The sequence below is a fragment of the Neoarius graeffei genome, chromosome 14 (assembly GCF_027579695.1).
Source record: "Neoarius graeffei isolate fNeoGra1 chromosome 14, fNeoGra1.pri, whole genome shotgun sequence".
NCBI classification, from domain to species: domain Eukaryota; kingdom Metazoa; phylum Chordata; class Actinopteri; order Siluriformes; family Ariidae; genus Neoarius; species Neoarius graeffei.
In genome coordinates, this window is record NC_083582.1 from 33,746,847 (window position 1) to 33,765,421 (window position 18,575).

At 41.1% G+C, this 18,575-nt stretch overlaps 1 protein-coding gene across 1 annotated transcript in view; it reads right to left on the reverse strand.

Annotated features, from left to right (window-relative positions):
* The window catches only part of aarsd1 (alanyl-tRNA synthetase domain containing 1), a 34,726-nt gene continuing 16,151 nt past the window's right edge, over nucleotides 1-18,575 (reverse strand). Inside the window, exons 4-12 of the mRNA XM_060938898.1 lie at nucleotides 17,869-17,926; nucleotides 17,596-17,752; nucleotides 17,327-17,443; nucleotides 11,471-11,601; nucleotides 11,271-11,337; nucleotides 11,106-11,197; nucleotides 10,942-10,996; nucleotides 2,578-2,672; nucleotides 1-904 (exon numbers count right to left, since the gene is read on the reverse strand). Of these exons, the coding sequence (XP_060794881.1) occupies nucleotides 775-904; nucleotides 2,578-2,672; nucleotides 10,942-10,996; nucleotides 11,106-11,197; nucleotides 11,271-11,337; nucleotides 11,471-11,601; nucleotides 17,327-17,443; nucleotides 17,596-17,752; nucleotides 17,869-17,926 (902 nt within the window). The 3' untranslated portion in view covers nucleotides 1-774. The remainder of the gene's footprint in view (nucleotides 905-2,577; nucleotides 2,673-10,941; nucleotides 10,997-11,105; nucleotides 11,198-11,270; nucleotides 11,338-11,470; nucleotides 11,602-17,326; nucleotides 17,444-17,595; nucleotides 17,753-17,868; nucleotides 17,927-18,575) is intronic.

Consider the following 18,575-nt stretch of genomic DNA (forward strand, 5'->3'; position numbering starts at 1 on the left):
TCTGGTGTAAGACGACCCTTTATTGAAAAAAAAAATAGTCTCAGGTACAGTGAGTGCAGTTTTATAAGGAAATGAGCTGTAGGTTTTACTGAGCATCTTACAGAACCAGACACAGTTCTTCTGGACAATGACTGTCACACTCACTTCTTAATTTTGCACCAAAACCCAGTCGCCTTCATTACGTTTTCTTTTTTAATCTGAAAAGTGCTCTCTTCTGTAATATGCTGCTCAGATTTTAACAAATTTTTCTGTAACATTTAATTTTGTGCTGGAAAATGAATGTTTGGAACTCTAAAATGTTTTTGTACTGACTCGATAATGGAGAAATCATGAAATAGAAATCTATAACAAAGTTTGCATGAAAAAAAAAAAAGGATGTCTAAGACTTTTGCAAAGCACTGTACATCACAACAGTGGCTCCACAGAACGTAAACATTTCCTTACAAAAAACTTCCCCATCTAAATATTTACAGATTTTTCTTGATTCAATAACATTTCTGATCTATTATTATTTATCACCAGCCTGTTGATGTAAACTGTTAGCCATATAAGTCCCTGTATATATCAGCTGTTACGAGAGAAACAATAACTTAATGCACAGTAATAAGTGTATTAATATAAACCCATGATTTCAAGTACAGTCAGCACTATAGAAACTTCATCAAGCCCTTTTAACCAATTTGAGAAATCAGCAGAGCTGTGGTACCAATGCTGACAATTAATTTGAATAAACTTAACAGCACATATGTTATGTTTTCTTGCTTTAGATATGCTTCATAAATAATCCTGATTTAACTTGGATTGCAGTAAAGCCTCCACCTCGGCTCTCTTCGCCAGGCTGTTGGCCTTGCCTTGGAAACGGCCGTTCTTTCCTGCACCTTTTCCCTGGAGCAGCTCCACTACTCTGTGTGGACAAAGACACAACAGCTTCAGCACATCAGCTCAGAACGACTTCAAGTAGCAAAAGTTTATTAGCCTAATCAATTAAGCTGGAGTTTTATTACCTCGCCCGCAATGGAGTCAGCGGGGCGAGGTATTGTAATCAGTGTGGTTTGTTTGTCTGTCTGTCTGTTAACAATCTAGCGTCTAGACGGTTGCACCAATTGACTTCAAATTTTCAGGGTAGGTGGGCGATGGTCCGTAGACTACCTGATTAAATTTTAGGGGCAACTGGGTCAAGGTGAAGGTCAACCTTTCAGTCAAAATAACATTTTCCATTAGAACTCAAAAACAGTTGCTGATAGACAGATGTTTACTATTATGAGCATATAGGAACCCCCATATGGGCTTTCATTTGGCACCATGATCTTTGACCTTGAAAGGTCAAACTCAAGGTCACGTATTTTCAGAGGGCTGTAACTTGAAAATGGTTGATGGTAGACAGATATTTACCATTATCAACTTATAGGAAGTGCCATATGGGCTTTCATTTGGCACCATGACCTTTGACCTTGAAAGGTCAAACTGAAGGTCATGGGTTTTCAAAGGGTTATAACTTTAAAATGGTTCATGATAGCCAGATGTTTACCATTATCAACATATAAGAAGTCCCATATGGGCTTTCAGTTGCCGCCATGACCTTGGACCTTGAATGACTTTGAAATGTCAAATTCAAGGTCATGGATTTTCATAGGACTATAACCTGACAGCTGGTGATTGAGAAATATTACCATCATCAACATATAGGTATAAAATAAGTGCTGCCGGGCGAGGTTTGTTTTGCCTGGCAACACTTGTTTTGTTTGTTTTTTTAACTTAATAAGGACAACATTCCTCAAAAGCAACAACAAAAGTTTGGACACAGCTTCTAATTCAATGGGATTTCTTTAAATTTATTAATTAACAGACATGTTTTAAAGTAATGATGGATGTCACTTCTCTTTACTTAGTTAATCGGTTCTTGACATAATATGGATTAATATAGTTGTGGAAAAGGGCTATTCACTGTATGTTCAGTATTCACTATTTACTGTTTGATCTCAAACACATTAAGAAGGCAAGAAATTGCACTAATTTACTTTTGATGAGGCACAACTGTTAATTGAAAAGCATTCCAGGTGACTACCTCATGAAGCTGGTTAAGATAATGCCAATAGTGTACAAAGTGTCAGGGTAAACGCTGTCTACTTTGAAGAATCTAAAAAATATCAAACATTTCGGGGGGTTTTTAAACACTTTTTTTTGGTTACTGCATCATTCCATACATGTTCAATACGTTATTTCATAGTTTAGATGTATTCAGTATTGTTCTACAATGTATAAAATAGTCAAAATACAGAAAACCATATGAATGAGTAGGGGTGTCCAAACTTTTGACCAGTACTGTAATTCACTTCCGTCACTGGTACTGAACTGAAGATAACACTATCAAATTCAACTCTATTTGAAGATAGACCGTGAGAGTCATATACTGTAATCACATCTGTTCTTGAAATACTTTAACAGAACAATAAAAAAAAAAATGCTCTGAAGTGATAGTACAATAAAGCAGCAGGAGAAATCCAGGTTTTCTGCTGTTAAAGTCGCTCTACATGACTTTCTTTTTCATAAAGAAATCTTGCTGGTTATTTGCCTTACCGTGGCCCTACTTCAGTTATGAGGTTCTCAGGCCCCGCAAGCAGAAACAGTCCTGCTCCTTTCTCTTCCCCCACTGTCAGAAAAATGATCGTGTCCTGCACACAAAGATGAAATCACAACTGCTGCGAACTGAAATCATACAACCATAAAGGTGGTTTGTTTACAATCTTATGAATGCAGGATGTGAAAGTACTCAGGGATGTAATATCATCAGTAACATATTTAAATAATATTGGCTGGCTTTTTTTCGTGGTACAGTGGGGCAAAAAAGTATTTAGTCAGCCACCAATTGTGCAAGTTCTCCCACTTAAAAAGATGAGAGAGGCCTGTAATTTTCATCATAGGTATACCTCAACTATGAGAGACAGAATGGGGGGAAAGAATCCAGGAAATCACAGTGTAGGATTTTTAATGAATTAATTGGTAAATTCCTCGGTAAAATAAGTATTTGGTCACCTACAAACAAGCAAGATTTCTGGCTCTCACAGACCTGTAACAACTTCTTTAAGAGGCTCCTCTGTCCTCCACTCGTTACCTGTATTAATGGCACCTGTTTGAACTCGTTATCAGTATAAAAGACACCTGTCCACAACCTCAAACAGTCACACTCCAAACTCCACTATGGCCAAGACCAAAGAGCTGTCAAAGCACACCAGAAACAAAATTGTAGCCCTGCACCAGGCTGGGAAGACTGAATCTGCAATAGGTAAGCAGCTTGGTGTGAAGAAATCAACTGTGGGAGCAAGTATTAGAAAATGGAAGACATACAAGACCACTGATAATCTCCCTCGATCTGGGGCTCCACTCAAGATCTCACCCCGTGGGGTCAAAATGATCACAAGAACGGTGAGCAAAAATCCCAGAACCACACGGGGGGACCTAGTGAATGACCTGCAGAGAGCTGGGACCAAAGTAACAAAGACTACCATCAGTAACACACTACGCTGCCAGGGACTCAAATCCTGCAGTGCCAGACGTGTCCCCCTGCTTAAGCCAGTACATGTCCAGGCCCATCTGAAGTTTGCTAGAGAGCATTTGGATGATCCAGAAGAGGATTGGGAGAATGTCATATGGTCAGATGAAACCAAAATAGAACTTTTTGGTAAAAACTCAACTTGTGTTTGGAGGAGAAAGAATGCTGAGTTGCATCCAAAGAACACCATACCTACTGTGAAGCATGGGGGTGGAAACATCATGCTTTGGGGCTGTTTTTCTGCAAAGGGACCAGGACGACTGATCTGTGTAAAGGAAAGAATGAATGGGGCCATGTATCGTGAGATTTTGAGTGAAAACCTCCTTCCATCAGCAAGGGCATTGAAGATGAAACGTGGCTGGGTCTTTCAGCATGACAATGATCCCAAACACACCGCCCGGGCAACGAAGGAGTGGCTTCGTAAGAAGCATTTCAAGGCCCTGGAGTGGCCTAGCCAGTCTTCAGATCTCAACCCCATAGAAAATCTTTGGAGGGAGTTGAAAGTCCGTGTTGCCCAGCGACAGCCCCAAAACATCACTGCTCTAGAGGAGATCTGCATGGAGGAATGGGCCAAAATACCAGCAACAGTGTGTGAAAACCTTGTGAAGACTTACAGAAAACGTTTGACCTCTGTCATTGCCAACAAAGGGTATATAACAAAGTATTGAGATGAACTTTTGTTATTGACCAAATACTCATTTTCCACCATAATTTGCAAATAAATTCTTTAAAAATCAGACAATATGATTTTCTGGATTTTTTTTCTCATTTTGTCTCTCATAGTTGAGGTATACCTATGATGAAAATTACAGGCCTCTCTCATCTTTTTAAGTGGGAGAACTTGCACAATTGGTGACTGACTAAATACTTTTTTGCCCCACTGTATATCAGATATATTCCATTCAGCTAGCATGATACTGAATGAGTTGAAGACGAGTAGCTGAATGGAATATATCTGATATACCACGAAAAAAAAGCCAGCCATTTATTATTATTATTATTATTATTATTATAATACATACACATTCCTTTTGGGTGTTCAACGCGTCTTTCTCTTTCAAAATGTTCCGTATTTAACGAAGCAAACCTGGCGGCCATGTTTGTTTACAAATTGTCACAGTCGCTTACTAGCATGGAAATTTAACGTCTCCGGCGTGTGACGTCATGTTGTCTTGATAACCATGCAATATCGTAAACCACACTCACCGCTCATTCTCCACTGGGTAATACACATAGGATAAGCGATATGCTAACAATATTGCATGCTATCGAACCGAATGAACCGCTAGAAGGGAATAAAATACGTGTTTTTATTCCATCAAGAAAACGTTTCCTGCATGTATAATAATTAATATTATGCCTTTGCTTGCAAACATTAATATGTACTGTATATAAAAACTGTTGGTTTTTTTGCAATTTTGAGCTTAAAAGGTGTAATAGTCGATTTTTAAAAATTCCTTACTTGTACAAATTACCTTGAAGATATCTAGAACTGCAATGGATTAAGTCATGGCCAAAGCAAAAACATATTGATTTGCTGAGAAAGTCTTGTCTTCTGGTCTGGAATACTTGTTTGTTTTTGGATGCGCCTATTGTCCGTTATATTATAGTAAGCATTCTATGGGCTATCGAAGATCCTGGGGGGGGTGGGGCTTCATGAACACGTGCAGGAATCATTCAAATATCCAATCCACCTACCCATTAAAGACCTAACCCTGAAAAAATACTAATCTTATCTAATACATCTTTAAAATATATGGATGCTGTATAGTTTTAACACACACAAATTAAGATTTCATGAGTATGCATGTAAGAATCATTGGTTCCTAAAACTTTCTGGAAGCAAACCTCTCCCTCCCCCTTGTTCTCCCCAATTTGGTCTTGCCAATTTTCACCCACTAGTTACCTCATCCCTCATGTCAGCTACTGGTGAGGGCTAACACATGCTTTCTCAGAGATATATGAAGCCAACCTCTGCATCTTTTTTTTTCCTGAACTGCTAAACATGCTGTTTCGCAGGGCAGCATAACATTCTCAGCTAGTAATTCTGCGATTGGCTCAAGTCACTGTGATTGACAGCAGAGAGTAGGGCATCCCTCCCTCGCAACTCCAATTCTCTAAACAGAGAAAATATATATATTTTTTTAGTTTCCAGTATAATTTTGGATTAGTTTGTTTTAAAAAAAAACATCGGTGAATTTCGAAAACGTCCTAGAAGAGAACGTTGTGGGAACGTTCTCTGAAGGTTAGTTTATCATTATTAAAAAAAAAAAAGTACCGACAACCAACCTACTGAAAATAATTATCATATAACCATAAGAGAATGTTTTGTCTTAAAGTTTCTATTCAATTAAAACTTTTCAGGAAAGGTGCTGACTTTGTTAACCAAAATAAAATGTTCCCAGAATGTTATGACAATGCTAATGTTAGGGAAACAGCATCGAGCTTCAAACAAACCTCAAGAGAACCTGTGGAGAATCTTGGACCTTTCTCCATGCAGAACATTTCAAGTTCCTATATATTCTTAGGTTTGTAGACATGGACAGGCTTACAGCAGTGTTGTAGTTGAGTCACTAAACCTCGAGTCCAAATCCAGTCTCAAGTCTCCAGTGTTCAAGTCTGAGTCATTAAAAAAAAATTATAGTCGAGTCCACTGTTGATCAGAGTCGAGTCCGAGAACAAGACTCCAACTGCACCATTTGACGGTGTCTGTTTCAGTGCCATTAACATTAGTTTGTTTCTGAACATGCCGTATGAACAGATGAATGTTCTTCTCTTTGTCAGGGAGTGTGAAGTATTCTGTCAGAGATGGTTGGGAGAAGGATAAGGTGTGCTTATTAATACAAGTGAAGACGGTAAACAATCAAGAACAACAGGCAAAATTGTAAAACGGTGAAACAGGCAACAGGTCGAGCAAGACACAAACAGGCTATCGTAGACTCGGCAGAATCAAAGACGAGAAACAGGAAATCAGGTATCAGGAAACCAAACAAGGAAATAAGGCTCAGTAATGTGTCAGCAACGCAACTCAATACTTCGCAAAGCAAGTGTGTTTTCACAGTTTTTATATAGGCGCGCTGATTGCGCCTTAATCCTCTGCAGGTGCAAGTCCGCTTGGCGCGCGCTGTCCGGAGCACACCCGAGAGTCTATCTGATGCACGCGCCAAGGCGTGCAGGTGTGACACACTTGCACGAAATTAGTACAAAATTAATGTAGATAGAAATATCTTATGCCAAATTATGGCGTGTTACAAAAAATAAAGAAAAAAAATCCAAGTCCTCATCTCCAATTTATGAGTCCGAGTCATCAGTGCTCAAGTCCAAGTTGAGTCTTCCTGGACTCGAGTACTACAAGCCTGCTTTACAGTAGGGTTCAAATGTAGAGACTGAGATGGTTGTGTTCCTGCAATCTGGAAGTATATTTGGAGTCATCTTGGTTTAAAAAACAAACAAAAAAAAGGACGTCTTAACTTCCTGGCAGAAGCAACTAAGGGTTTGCTTAAAAAAAAAAAAAAACTTAGCAAAATTGATGGTGTCATTAATTACAAAAGCCCCTGGTCCACTAACCACCAAACCCCAATGAACCAACACTTTATGCTACAGAGGTTACCAGGTGCTTTTCTCTGTCCAGTCCATACTTTTAGTCAAACATGCTGATAATGAGGGCGGCACGGTGGTGTAGAGGTTAGCGCTGTTGCCTCACAGCAAGAAGGTCCGGGTTCGAGCCCCGTGGCCGGCGAGGGCCTTTCTGTGCGGAGTTTGCATGTTCTCCCCGTGTCTGCGTGGGTTTCCTCCGGGTGCTCCGGTTTCCCCCACAGTCCAAAGACATGCAGGTTAGGTTAACTGGTGACTCTAAATTGACCGTAGGTGTGAATGTGAGTGTGAATGGTTGTCTGTGTCTATGTGTCAGCCCTGTGATGACCTGGCAACTTGTCCAGGGTGTACCCCGCCTTTCGCCCGTAGTCAGCTGGGATAGGCTCCAGCTTGCCTGCAACCATGTAGAACAGGATAAAGCGGCTAGAGATAATGAGCTGAGATGAGATGCTGATAATGTGCATGACCAAAAGTTTGATTTGACTCTCATGTGACCATACCTTTAGTTGTAATGATGCTGGGTGAAGGCACAGTACACTGTTAGAAATAGGAGTACAGTTGGAGTCCATTTCTGTACGCCATGGTACAAGCTACACTAATGTACCCCTTCGGGCTTATTATTGGACCTCAAGATAACCATGTGTACGTTTTAGGGACAAAGAGGTCCACATACTGTTTGTTTTGAAGCAGTATATAAAGGGTACAAATAACTACCTTAGAGGGTCCTGCCCCAGTAACAAGCCATTGTACCCCTAAAGGTACAATAAGCAGGGCTCGAAATTCATATATTTTTTCACCAGCCAGCCGGACTAGTTACCTTCCAAAGTAACTCGCCAAACAGAAAATCAACTCGCCAAAATTTGTTCATGTATGAATTTTACTTCTGTCAAAAATAACACAAAAAAGAGAGTAGTTACCACTGTTCATGACTAATGTGCATTTATTTCGAGACCCGAGTATTTTCATACTGTTTTTTTTGCACACTTTACAAATTGGCATTTGCTGTTCCACGTCCTCCTCGCGATATCCAAAAAAATGCCAGATGACTGACCCCTTACTCGTTCTTTTAGGAACCAATTCGTCCGCTTCCATTTTTAATTTGTCGCTGAAATTGACAGAGCTTACACGGTAGCCTATGCAACACCCGCGACTTCACGAACTGAGTCAGCGCTGTAAACCGAAACTAGGAAATCTTCCCGCAAGTTCCTTTCAGCACCGAGATGTCACCCGGGATTGGTTGGCGAGTGCGTGACGTTATTGTTTTTTTTACCCTTAGGCAGCCTCTCATGTTACTGCCTGAGGGACAGGGAGAAAACCACCGGGAAAGGTTTTAAACAAACGCAACAAACACGAAACAATGACCATAAAATACTCGATAGTTACGATATAATAATTTTATGTATCTCTCACAGAATTTTCAGAGATATATCGAGTATATTCGATACATCACACAGCCCTAGTCTGAATCTTCGCTTCATATATATTTTTTATTTTCAACTAGCCAGCCAGGCTGCCTAGTGACAGGAATTACCTGCCAAATGACAAATTAAGTCGTCTCAGGCAATTGGACCACCGCGAATTTCAAGCCCTGATAAGGTACTTTATTTTCTGAGAGTGTATTGTGTGGGTTGCTTTGCTCTCAATCGTTTCTTTCATGCAAACCTTCCAAACAGGCTGTTCTCATTCAAGTGGTGTCAAGCGGTTAATTTTTGAAAATGTCAACTCAGCAACCAACATGATGTTGGGTTCAAAGCTCTTTGGGTTTTCACCCATGGCTGTTGGCAGGCAAATAGATTTTACCTGTGTACAAGCTCATATTTAACCAAAGTCAACAATAAAGTTTATCAGTGATGCAAACGGCGCGCCTTTTGGCGGATGCCGCCTTTTTCACGGCTGAATCGCGCAGATCCGATTTTTTTTGGGGGGGGGGGGGGGGGGGTGGAGTGTCTGATTATAATTTCAAAGTAAATTCCGTATTAAAATTACTAAATAAGCAAATGCCGTTACAGTCCATGAAACATAGGAAGTATGAGACGAAAACAGTAAATCAGAAAGCTGCGCACGTTTGCGCGAAAGCTGCGCAAACGTGCGCAGCTTTCTGATTTACTGTTTTCTTCTCACACTTATACTTCCTATGTTTCATGGACTGTAATGGCATTTGCTTATATACAGAATTTACTTTGATGAAATTATAATCAGACACTCCAACGCCCCCCCTAAAAAAAAATCGGATCTGCGCGATTCAGCCGTGAAAAAGGCGGCATCCGCCAAAAGGCGCGCTGTTTGCATCCCTGTTTAATAGATTTGTATTTCAGCGCTCGAAACTAACGGTGTCCCGACGTCCCGGGGACCATAAAAAATGTCATCGGGACACAAAATTATCATATCTGGGACAATCACAGGACAATGGAAAAAAATAGATCTAGAAAAAAAGTTCTACATTAATATTATTTACAAAGCCGTAACACATACGTAGACATTCACCTAATTTGTCAATTTTAATTTTAAAACATTAACAGCGAAAAATACATAGTAGCTACACTTTCGATGCACCTGCATCAGTAGGCTACAGAGCAGCACATTCTGTTCTAGAATCTTCGGCCGGAGTCCGCACTATATGGACTTGGAATGGAATTGCTACCGCACACGCTGCGCCGACTCTTGCCAGAACAAAAATGCTTAAGTGGTTGAAGCGGACCGACCGCGGGGAAGAAACTGAAAGCCCAGACATAACGTCTCCGGGACCTTCAGGATCCAAAGTGTCATCGCCTGGTCTGCAGGCAACGCTAGCAACTGAATGAACTTAATGAACACTGTTAGACACGTTATAAAATACAACAGGAATGATGTGGATGATATTGACGGAAGATACCGTTCAACAGAATAAGTGAGTTTTCTTGGTGTCTTTCTAGTTCAGAAAGTTTAGTCAGTCAGCAGCACAACTAGGCGAGGACCTGGCACTATGTTGATGTTGCTAACATTTGCACCCACGTTTCGGCAGCGAAAGTTCATGAAATGGATAACGGAAAGTTCATAAAAATGGATAACGGTAATGGATAACGGAAAGTTCATAAAAATGGATAACGGTAATGGATAACGGAAAGTTCATAAAAATGGATAACGGTAATGGTGAAAATTATAAGTTAGCCTTATAAGTGCCAACAGATATTCAAGGTATAAGTAGATGAAATGAACATAAAAGGGGTCTTATTTTCAGCTAAAGTGTACTGCAGATGTAGGGAGTTGAAACATTTTCTGAATGAGCTAGTTGGCCCCTTTAAATAAACGGGTATCTATTCATACAGTGAGATCGCCAAAGTTTAATAAACTGAAAATGCAATAACTAATTTTGAAGTAAATGATGTATAGGACATGTGTTGCTTGTGTCTTGCGACTTATTGTAAAAATGATATAAAGGGTTCAAAATCGCATAGTTACAAATATAATAGTAACTTCATATGATAATATTAACCACTGGTTATTTCAGAGAGGAAAAAAATGGGGACACTATTGCTTCCATTCGGGACAATACAACACAGAATTCGGGACCACTGGGGGACACAAAGAAAAAAAAGTTAATTTCAAGCCCTGTTGTATTTGATTTGAATATTTACAGCATTTGGCAGACACCTTTATCCATTCCAAGAGTTATCATGGTTTTGACAGTTTTTAATGGAATAAATGAATGTTTTGAATTTTTTCATTTGTTTTCTATAAAGTGATTGCCTATACCAAATCTCTTAATAGAGAACTGTACTTTCTGGTTGCTTTGACATCAAAATGCAGTAATACCTCACCTGAAAGCCAATCTCATTGGCAATGATGTTCATGAACTCGTTATCACCATCCTTGCTATGAGCAGAGAGGGGAACAAAAAATACACGCACAAAAAAAGAGTAAACACCATTTAAAGCTACTAATATTTTGTTTAATATGTTCAGATGTTGACATGGACACGCACTTGTGCAAACTGAAAAAGTTGCTTCTCTCTGGCTGGCTCTTGAAGTTCTGTGCTGTAAGAACAGCCAGATCCCTGAGGATCGTGAGGTTACTCTGCCAAGAACATATCAGTTTAATAAGTTGGTCTCACAGATGCACAGTAACTACTAATCAGAGATTGTTTTACCTTCTGAAGGCGCCTGACTGTTTTCTGCAGTTTGTCCACGGCATCGACGTGCTCATCTGGCCCTATTCTGAGGGACAGCACACATCAGAATTATTACACACAATGTCCGGGGTAAAGATAAGCGTTTACTTTAAAGCGCACACACACACACACACACACACACACACACACACACACTCTCTCTCTTATTGCGCACTCACTTCAGCAACGACGTCAGCGCCTTTTCCGTGTTGTAGCTTTTCTCAGCGTATTTCAGTACTCTGTTTCCAGCTATGAAAATTAAGTTGGTCTTATTCTTCTTCCCTTTCTCCGTCCCAAGGATCTTAATGACCTTGTAAAGTAAGAACAGTCTGACATGTATAAACTGAACAGGCTTAAAAGAACAGTTCAATAAAAAAGAATTACTACACTACTCAAAATGTTTTTCAAACTGCAAACCCGTATCACGACACAATCTCTAACCACACTGAGAGGTTTCATAAACTACTTGGTCATGCTTCGTTATGTGGTTGACCCTATAGAGGACTTTCAAGTGACGTCATCGCAACTGCGGATTTGTTTACGCGGCCATGTTGGTTGGCAAGCTTTGTGTTTGATAACGACCGGTGTTCTGATAAACGGTCCTACATCCGCGAAGCGTCCTACGGTAGGAGGGGATGTCAGACATGTCTGTCGAGCAGTCCTACATTGCAGGAAATCCTACAGTGTGATTCAACTTTAACTTTTAGTCATAGTTCGCGGTTTTTCCCTCTGCAAAGAACATGCTTCTACACTGATACACCGTCCACCAACCCTGTCAGAATTCATATGAATGTAGGACGTCCTGACAATTCAAACGACTCCGTCAGAATATGCTTTTACATTATGAATCTAGGACGCTCTGACTCTTCAATTGACCCTGTCAGAATATGTAGAATTAATAGTTTTTTTTTTTTGTCACTCTTCACAAGTACCATTTGCTCTATTAAAATGAGTGTTGGACATTATTACAATTCAAATGACGCCGCAGGACGTTCTCACAACTCATATGACCCCATCAGAATATGCTTCTACATTAATAAATGAATGTAGGATGTTCTGACAATTCAAAAGACCCCTTCAGAATATACTTCTACATTAAAATATGAGTGTAGGACGTTCTTACAATTCAAATGACAAATTTCAGATGTATTGCAAGACTCACGCAATGGTTAGAAATCAGCATTATGTTAGATTAAGTAGTAAAGATTGAATGCACACCGTTAATCTGCACCGTTTATAGCACAGCTGATGTAGGACAAAAATCTGTTCAAATGCCAAGAAATGACGTGTTGTGCTCTGCGCATGCGCAGTGCGGCTTTGTAGGACGCATTGACGTGTAGGACAGTTTATCAGAACACCGGCACAAGTGTACGTGAGTTATGGTAAGCCAAATTCAGTAAACATCTACAGATAAACATGCAGAAGTTACATCTAAAAGAACAATGCCAGAGACCTGTAGTGCTTTTGGATGGAATAACAGACGTGGAGATACAGCAGGTCTGGTTTAATTATTCACCGCTTCCTGGTGAACCCAGAAAGATGAGAAAAATGGCGAGCTGCAGTTAAACGGGAAGACCGGATGATAAAAACATTCCTGTGTGTGTGGAGAACATTTGATATCAGGTTAGTGTGAAAGCTCTGTGCAACATTAAACTGTAGATCTGAAGGTGGGCTTCGGATGCGATATATTTTATTAGACCTCATGCTTGGCTCAACTAGCATCATGTTTGTGATGTACTGATAATGTAGGTTCGGCTAAACACCATAAAATATGCTAGATCTCGGCCCTGGCTTGTTTATTATTATTATTAGAAGTCCACATTTGAGCTTACCTTTGTCATAATAAAGTATTTTTCTTTATCAGGAATTTCCCATAATATTCCGGCATGCATGAAACCTGCCTCAAAATATTGCTAGGCATCTGTACTTTTGTCTGCCTTTAGCATCTCTCCCAAATATTAAATAGTTCAGGTAGCTGGTTTGCCAAATACTTTTCAAGTGGAATAAATACAAATTTTGTGGGGAAATTAGGAAGTAGGGCAATTCCATGTAAATGTCAACCTCACCATGCAAAAATAAAGCAACATGTAATACATCAAAACCACTCCCAGAGATATCACCTAGGCCTGTATTTTACAGATGTGAATAAGTTGAACCAATTTGTAACCAACCTAATATGTCAGTCAGTCTTTCTTTCTTATAATGTAAAACCCAAGCTAAAATCAACTTTGATCATGTACAATTCTATATTATTGCCACAAGCCACAGAAATGTATGCTAAAATCCACAAAACAGCAAAACAATAGCCATCCTAAATATTATTTAAGAACTTTGATAGTTTTAGCTGATATTTAGAGAGTTTTTCAAAGGGTTATGGTGGTTAAATTGCTGATTTTCTAAACATATGCCATGTCTATTTCAGACGCGTCACATCCATAACGGAATTTCGTCACATCCATAACGCTGACTTTTCCTTCCGAAACTCTGCATGAAATACAAAATATTTTAAACAAAGATTTTTTAATATTCACCTTGGACCCCTCTATCAAATGGATATCTCCATTTCGACATTAGGTTTACAATTTCACAGAGTTTGATAAAAATGTACAGTCACCCAAGAAAAGTGATACTTTTTCTGTCACATCCATAACGCATCTTTTATTGGCGTTTTCTGGCATGCCCTAGATGTACTATGGGAATTGTTCTTGTTCTATCACTTCTCCAGTATGGTACAGCCTTAAAATATGCAACACCTGTTTAAATACTGGGAGACAATAAAACATGCACTGGGTCATTTGTTGCCATTTTGAGTTCAAGTGTCACGTCCATAACGCTGGAATTGCTCATAACAAGCTTTTATTTTGGTCACATGTAAACTCAAGCACAGTGAAATTCCTCCTCTGCATTTAATCCGTATGAAGTGGTGAACACACACACACACGGGGGGGGGGGGGGGGGGGGGGGGGGGGACAGGGGTAAACTCTCCAGGTAAACGTTAATAAACTTAACGGCTTCATGTGATTCTGAATGAACTCTCAAATGTCTCATCTCATTATCTCTAGCCGCTTTATCCTGGTGCAAGCAGGATTGCAGGCAAGCTGGAGCCTATCCCAGCTGACTACGGGTGAAAGGCGGGGTACACCCTGGACAAGTCGCCAGGTCATCACAGGGCTGACACACAGACACAGACAACCATTCACACTCACATTCACACCTACGGTCAATTTAGAGCCACCAGTTAACCTAACCTGCATGTCTTTGGACTGTGGGGGAAACCGGAGCACCCGGAGGAAACCCACGCGGACACGGGGAGAACATGCAAACTCCACACAGAAAGGCCCTCGCCGGCCACGGGGCTCGAACCCAGACCTTCTTGCTGTGAGGCGACAGCGCTAACCACTACACCACCGTGCCGCCCTGACTCTCAAATGTATTTGAAGTAATTAGTCATGTAAGCAAGACGCCATACTCTCGTCTTGTTCTGTATTTCTGAGGAAATGTCTGATTTGCCAAAATGATGATGACAATGATGATGATTGTTTAAATTTGTACCGATTTGTAAGAATTCACAGCCTTAACGCACTCTTAACACTCAGATATAAAAATTGCCAGAAACGGTTCTTCTGAGCGACCATTCTGTTTCCATGCAGAACTCTTCATTCCAATGTTTGTGCTTCATAAGAACAAGCTTTGTATTAAAGTAATGGCACCCTCGACTTCCACTCTTACTCCTTTTCCACCAACAGGAAACTGTGCACCAAATTTTGAACTGATCACTAGCCTGGCAAGCCAGACTAAATGTGAATATTTAGTCTGGTCTCGGTCGTAGACATTTCCGAAGGGTGTGGGTAGGAACAACCCGTTGTCTTTCAAACTGTCTCTGTGCGTATAGGCCAACGCTCTGACCAATCAGCGCAACAGTGACTGTAACGTAGTCAGAGCGACAGAAAGAAGTGGGGGAGCCAGCTGGTAGATCAGACTTTTGCCATAGCCGGTCGGCAAAACAGCGAAAACGTCCTTCTTGAAAAGGAATGAGCGGAGAGCCTCTTCCTGCTCATGTTTCAATGAAAACTCCAAGTCTAATTCTTCTAAAACTGATTCCAAAGCGGAGTCAAACGCGCGCTGTTCACTAGCCGTAGCCATCTTTCCTGTTGTGCTTTCTCCAGCGTCGCGCAGCTTTGTCGTTACTCCTGCAAAAGCCCGCCCAAAGAATCCAAACAAAAACCTTGCGTTGTGATTGGCGGGCACGATTTGATGCCCGGGGTGTGTTGTTGATACGGTCCGAGGCTAGACCCACTCGTAGGCAAAAATATTTTTGGCCGCTAGGCGGGTGGGTCTAGTTTACTAGGCTAACCGATCACAGCATTTCGACCAAAAATAAATCGCTTCGGAACCTGAAAAATTGGTTCTCAACTGGAATCAAAATGTAGCTGTTTTTTTCCAGCATGTACCGTGACGACATCAGGGGGCGTCATTAGTTTGGAGAGAAAGCGGAGCTCAGGAATGGAAAATGCAACAGAAAAGGATACAACTTCAGGGAAAAAAAAAAAAGAACCAAAAACAAATACAGGTAGTCGTCAACTTACGACCTATGCGACTTACAACCGATCGACTTTGCGACCGTCTGGTTATGACTGGCAAGTGTTTCCCAGCTGAGCTAGCTGAGCGTACGACAGTTTCCGCCCCAGCTCCAGGCACATGCGCAGTCTCTCTCGCGCACTCTGTCATACAGTTTCCGCCCCAGCTCCAGGCACATGCGCAGTCTCTCTCGCGCGCCCTCGTGCACTCCGTCATACAGCTTCCGCCCCAGCTCCTGGTTTATGAAACGAGCAAATCCTCCCGCCAGCCCGAGCGCTGCAACAGCTGATGATGACGTAGACGACCCACAGCCAAGCACCAGTGATGCCAGCAGTCACTAAATTTTGTATTTTGCTATGTTTTACATTTGTATTTTGGCATGTCTCATCTCATTATCTCTAGCCGCTTTATCCTGTTCTACAGGGTCGCAGGCAAGCTGGAGCCTATCCCAGCTGACTACGGGCGAAAGGTGGGGTACACCCTGGACAAGTCGCCAGGTCATCACAGGGCTGACACATAGACACAGACAACCATTCATACTCACATTCACACCTACGCTCAATTTAGAGTCACCAGTTAACCTAACCTGCATGTCTTTGGACTGTGGGGGAAACCGGAGCACCCGGAGGAAACCCACGCAGACACGGGGAGAACATGCAAACTCCGCACAGAAAGGCCCTCGCCGGCCACGGGGCTCGAACCCGGACCTTCTTGCTGTGAGGCGATAGTGCTAACCACTACACCACCGTGCCGCCCCTATTTTGGCATGTTTCAAACTAAAATGTTTTCTATTTTTCACACCTGTATTTGGTATTTTTTCTTTTGCACATATTAAACAAATTGTACTGTACGCAGTGTAGTATGCAGTGTTTGACTTAAACCAAATAATGAGCCAAGGTAATGAAATAAGAAAATGTTGATAAAATAAGACTTTAAGATGATTACAATATCATTACACATCACAATATACTTACGTTCATTTAACATAGGCCGACTTACGACCAGATCGGTTTACGACCGGTCAGTCGTAACCAAACGCAGTCGTAAGTTGACGACTACCTGTATGTGCAATAACAGAACAAAAGCTCGGCGATAATCAATGTGCACTACCATTTTACTCCTCCTGTTTACACAAGCATAAAGATAATTCATAGATATTAAGTGATTCAGACACTTGATTTGGTCCGACAGTCGTCGGGTTGCATCCCAAATTCTCACACACTGTTATATTCACTATACAGTCCTGAATATAAATCCGCACGTTATGTGATAAAACACTTCAGAACATGTTATTATTGGAAAATAACCCTTGTGAAAGACATAATTAATTGCCTTTGAAGCAAGTCTGTCATGATTTAGACCGCTTCCTTGACTTGTTTGCTACACCACACAGGTATCACGAGTGTGAGACTAAAGACGAACGCTTCATAAACACTAAATTATTACACAATACTAACCTGTAGATGACTGAGATTGGATACGTGGGTCCCACAACACATATTGGCGTCTACTCCCTCAATATCGATGATCCTGATTGGTCCAGCATGATCATCAGGAAGCCCTCTGCTCCTTACCTGTGTACAAACACACTTTAGTGGTTCATCAATTCGACCCAGACCAGGCCTAACAACGAGAGACACACCAATATCCTGTTCTACTCTGAGCCACATGACGCATTTGAGTAGAAGGTTTGGGAAATTTTCCCTAGAAGAGACAATACACACACCTTCTCCATATCAGGGTCGTCTATAGAGAGGAGGCGCACGTTGACTGGGACATGAGCACGGATTCTGTCATTGACTGCATCCTCCAATGCTTCCATCTCTCCCGGCTTCACAGACACCGTATCCAGCTCGATACTACTGCGCTGACGGCCCAGCTCCCTGCAGCACAACGCACGCTTTAACACGCACAAACATCTCATGGCTTTCAGGCGCATTCGGATTTCAATAAAAATTCAATTACATTCCATTCGGAAGAGTAGAATCAAGGCTTATACCATGAGGTAGTTTTGTATCCAAACACTGTGTCCGCCAAGGCAGTGATCAGATGTTGGCCTATGGAAGGGATACATGGCATCACTAAAGGAACCAACCGTAGTGTCGAAATTCTGACGATCATTTTTAACACAATTTATACCACAGCACCGTGAAATTCTCCAAAGTGACTGATCAGAACGTATTGATTAATTAGGCTATGATTTTTGACAGTGCATCTGGACTCATTTGGTGAACACACTACACAAATTGGTGAAAAAAGTGTATAATTAACAATTATTTGACAAAACCGATGTATGACGAGTGTGGGAGCGGGGGAGTGGTCGAGTGTCGGCTGTGTGTTTATGTATGCGTGTTAGTTGTCACTGAAAAGTGAAAAATAAAAAGAATGCACCTGTTCTGAAGCCTGCTTCCAGTTCCTCTGTTTTCTCACAAGTTAGAGAGTTGTTACAACGAGATTTGAGTGGAATAATCATTTTATTCTGTCCACATTCACTGGATTTTGCGAAACAGAGCGTTTTTATTTATTTTTTGCAAATTCGATAAACAAAAACTTCATACAAAACCTTCTTAAAAACCCATCGATGGCTGCACGAATTAGGGATGGCGAAAACTAAAAAAAATCTTGACCGACCACCGAGCCTCATTAGCCGGTTAAAGTCGGTTAACCTATGAGTTTAAAGAGGGATGCAAACGGCGCGCCTCTTTG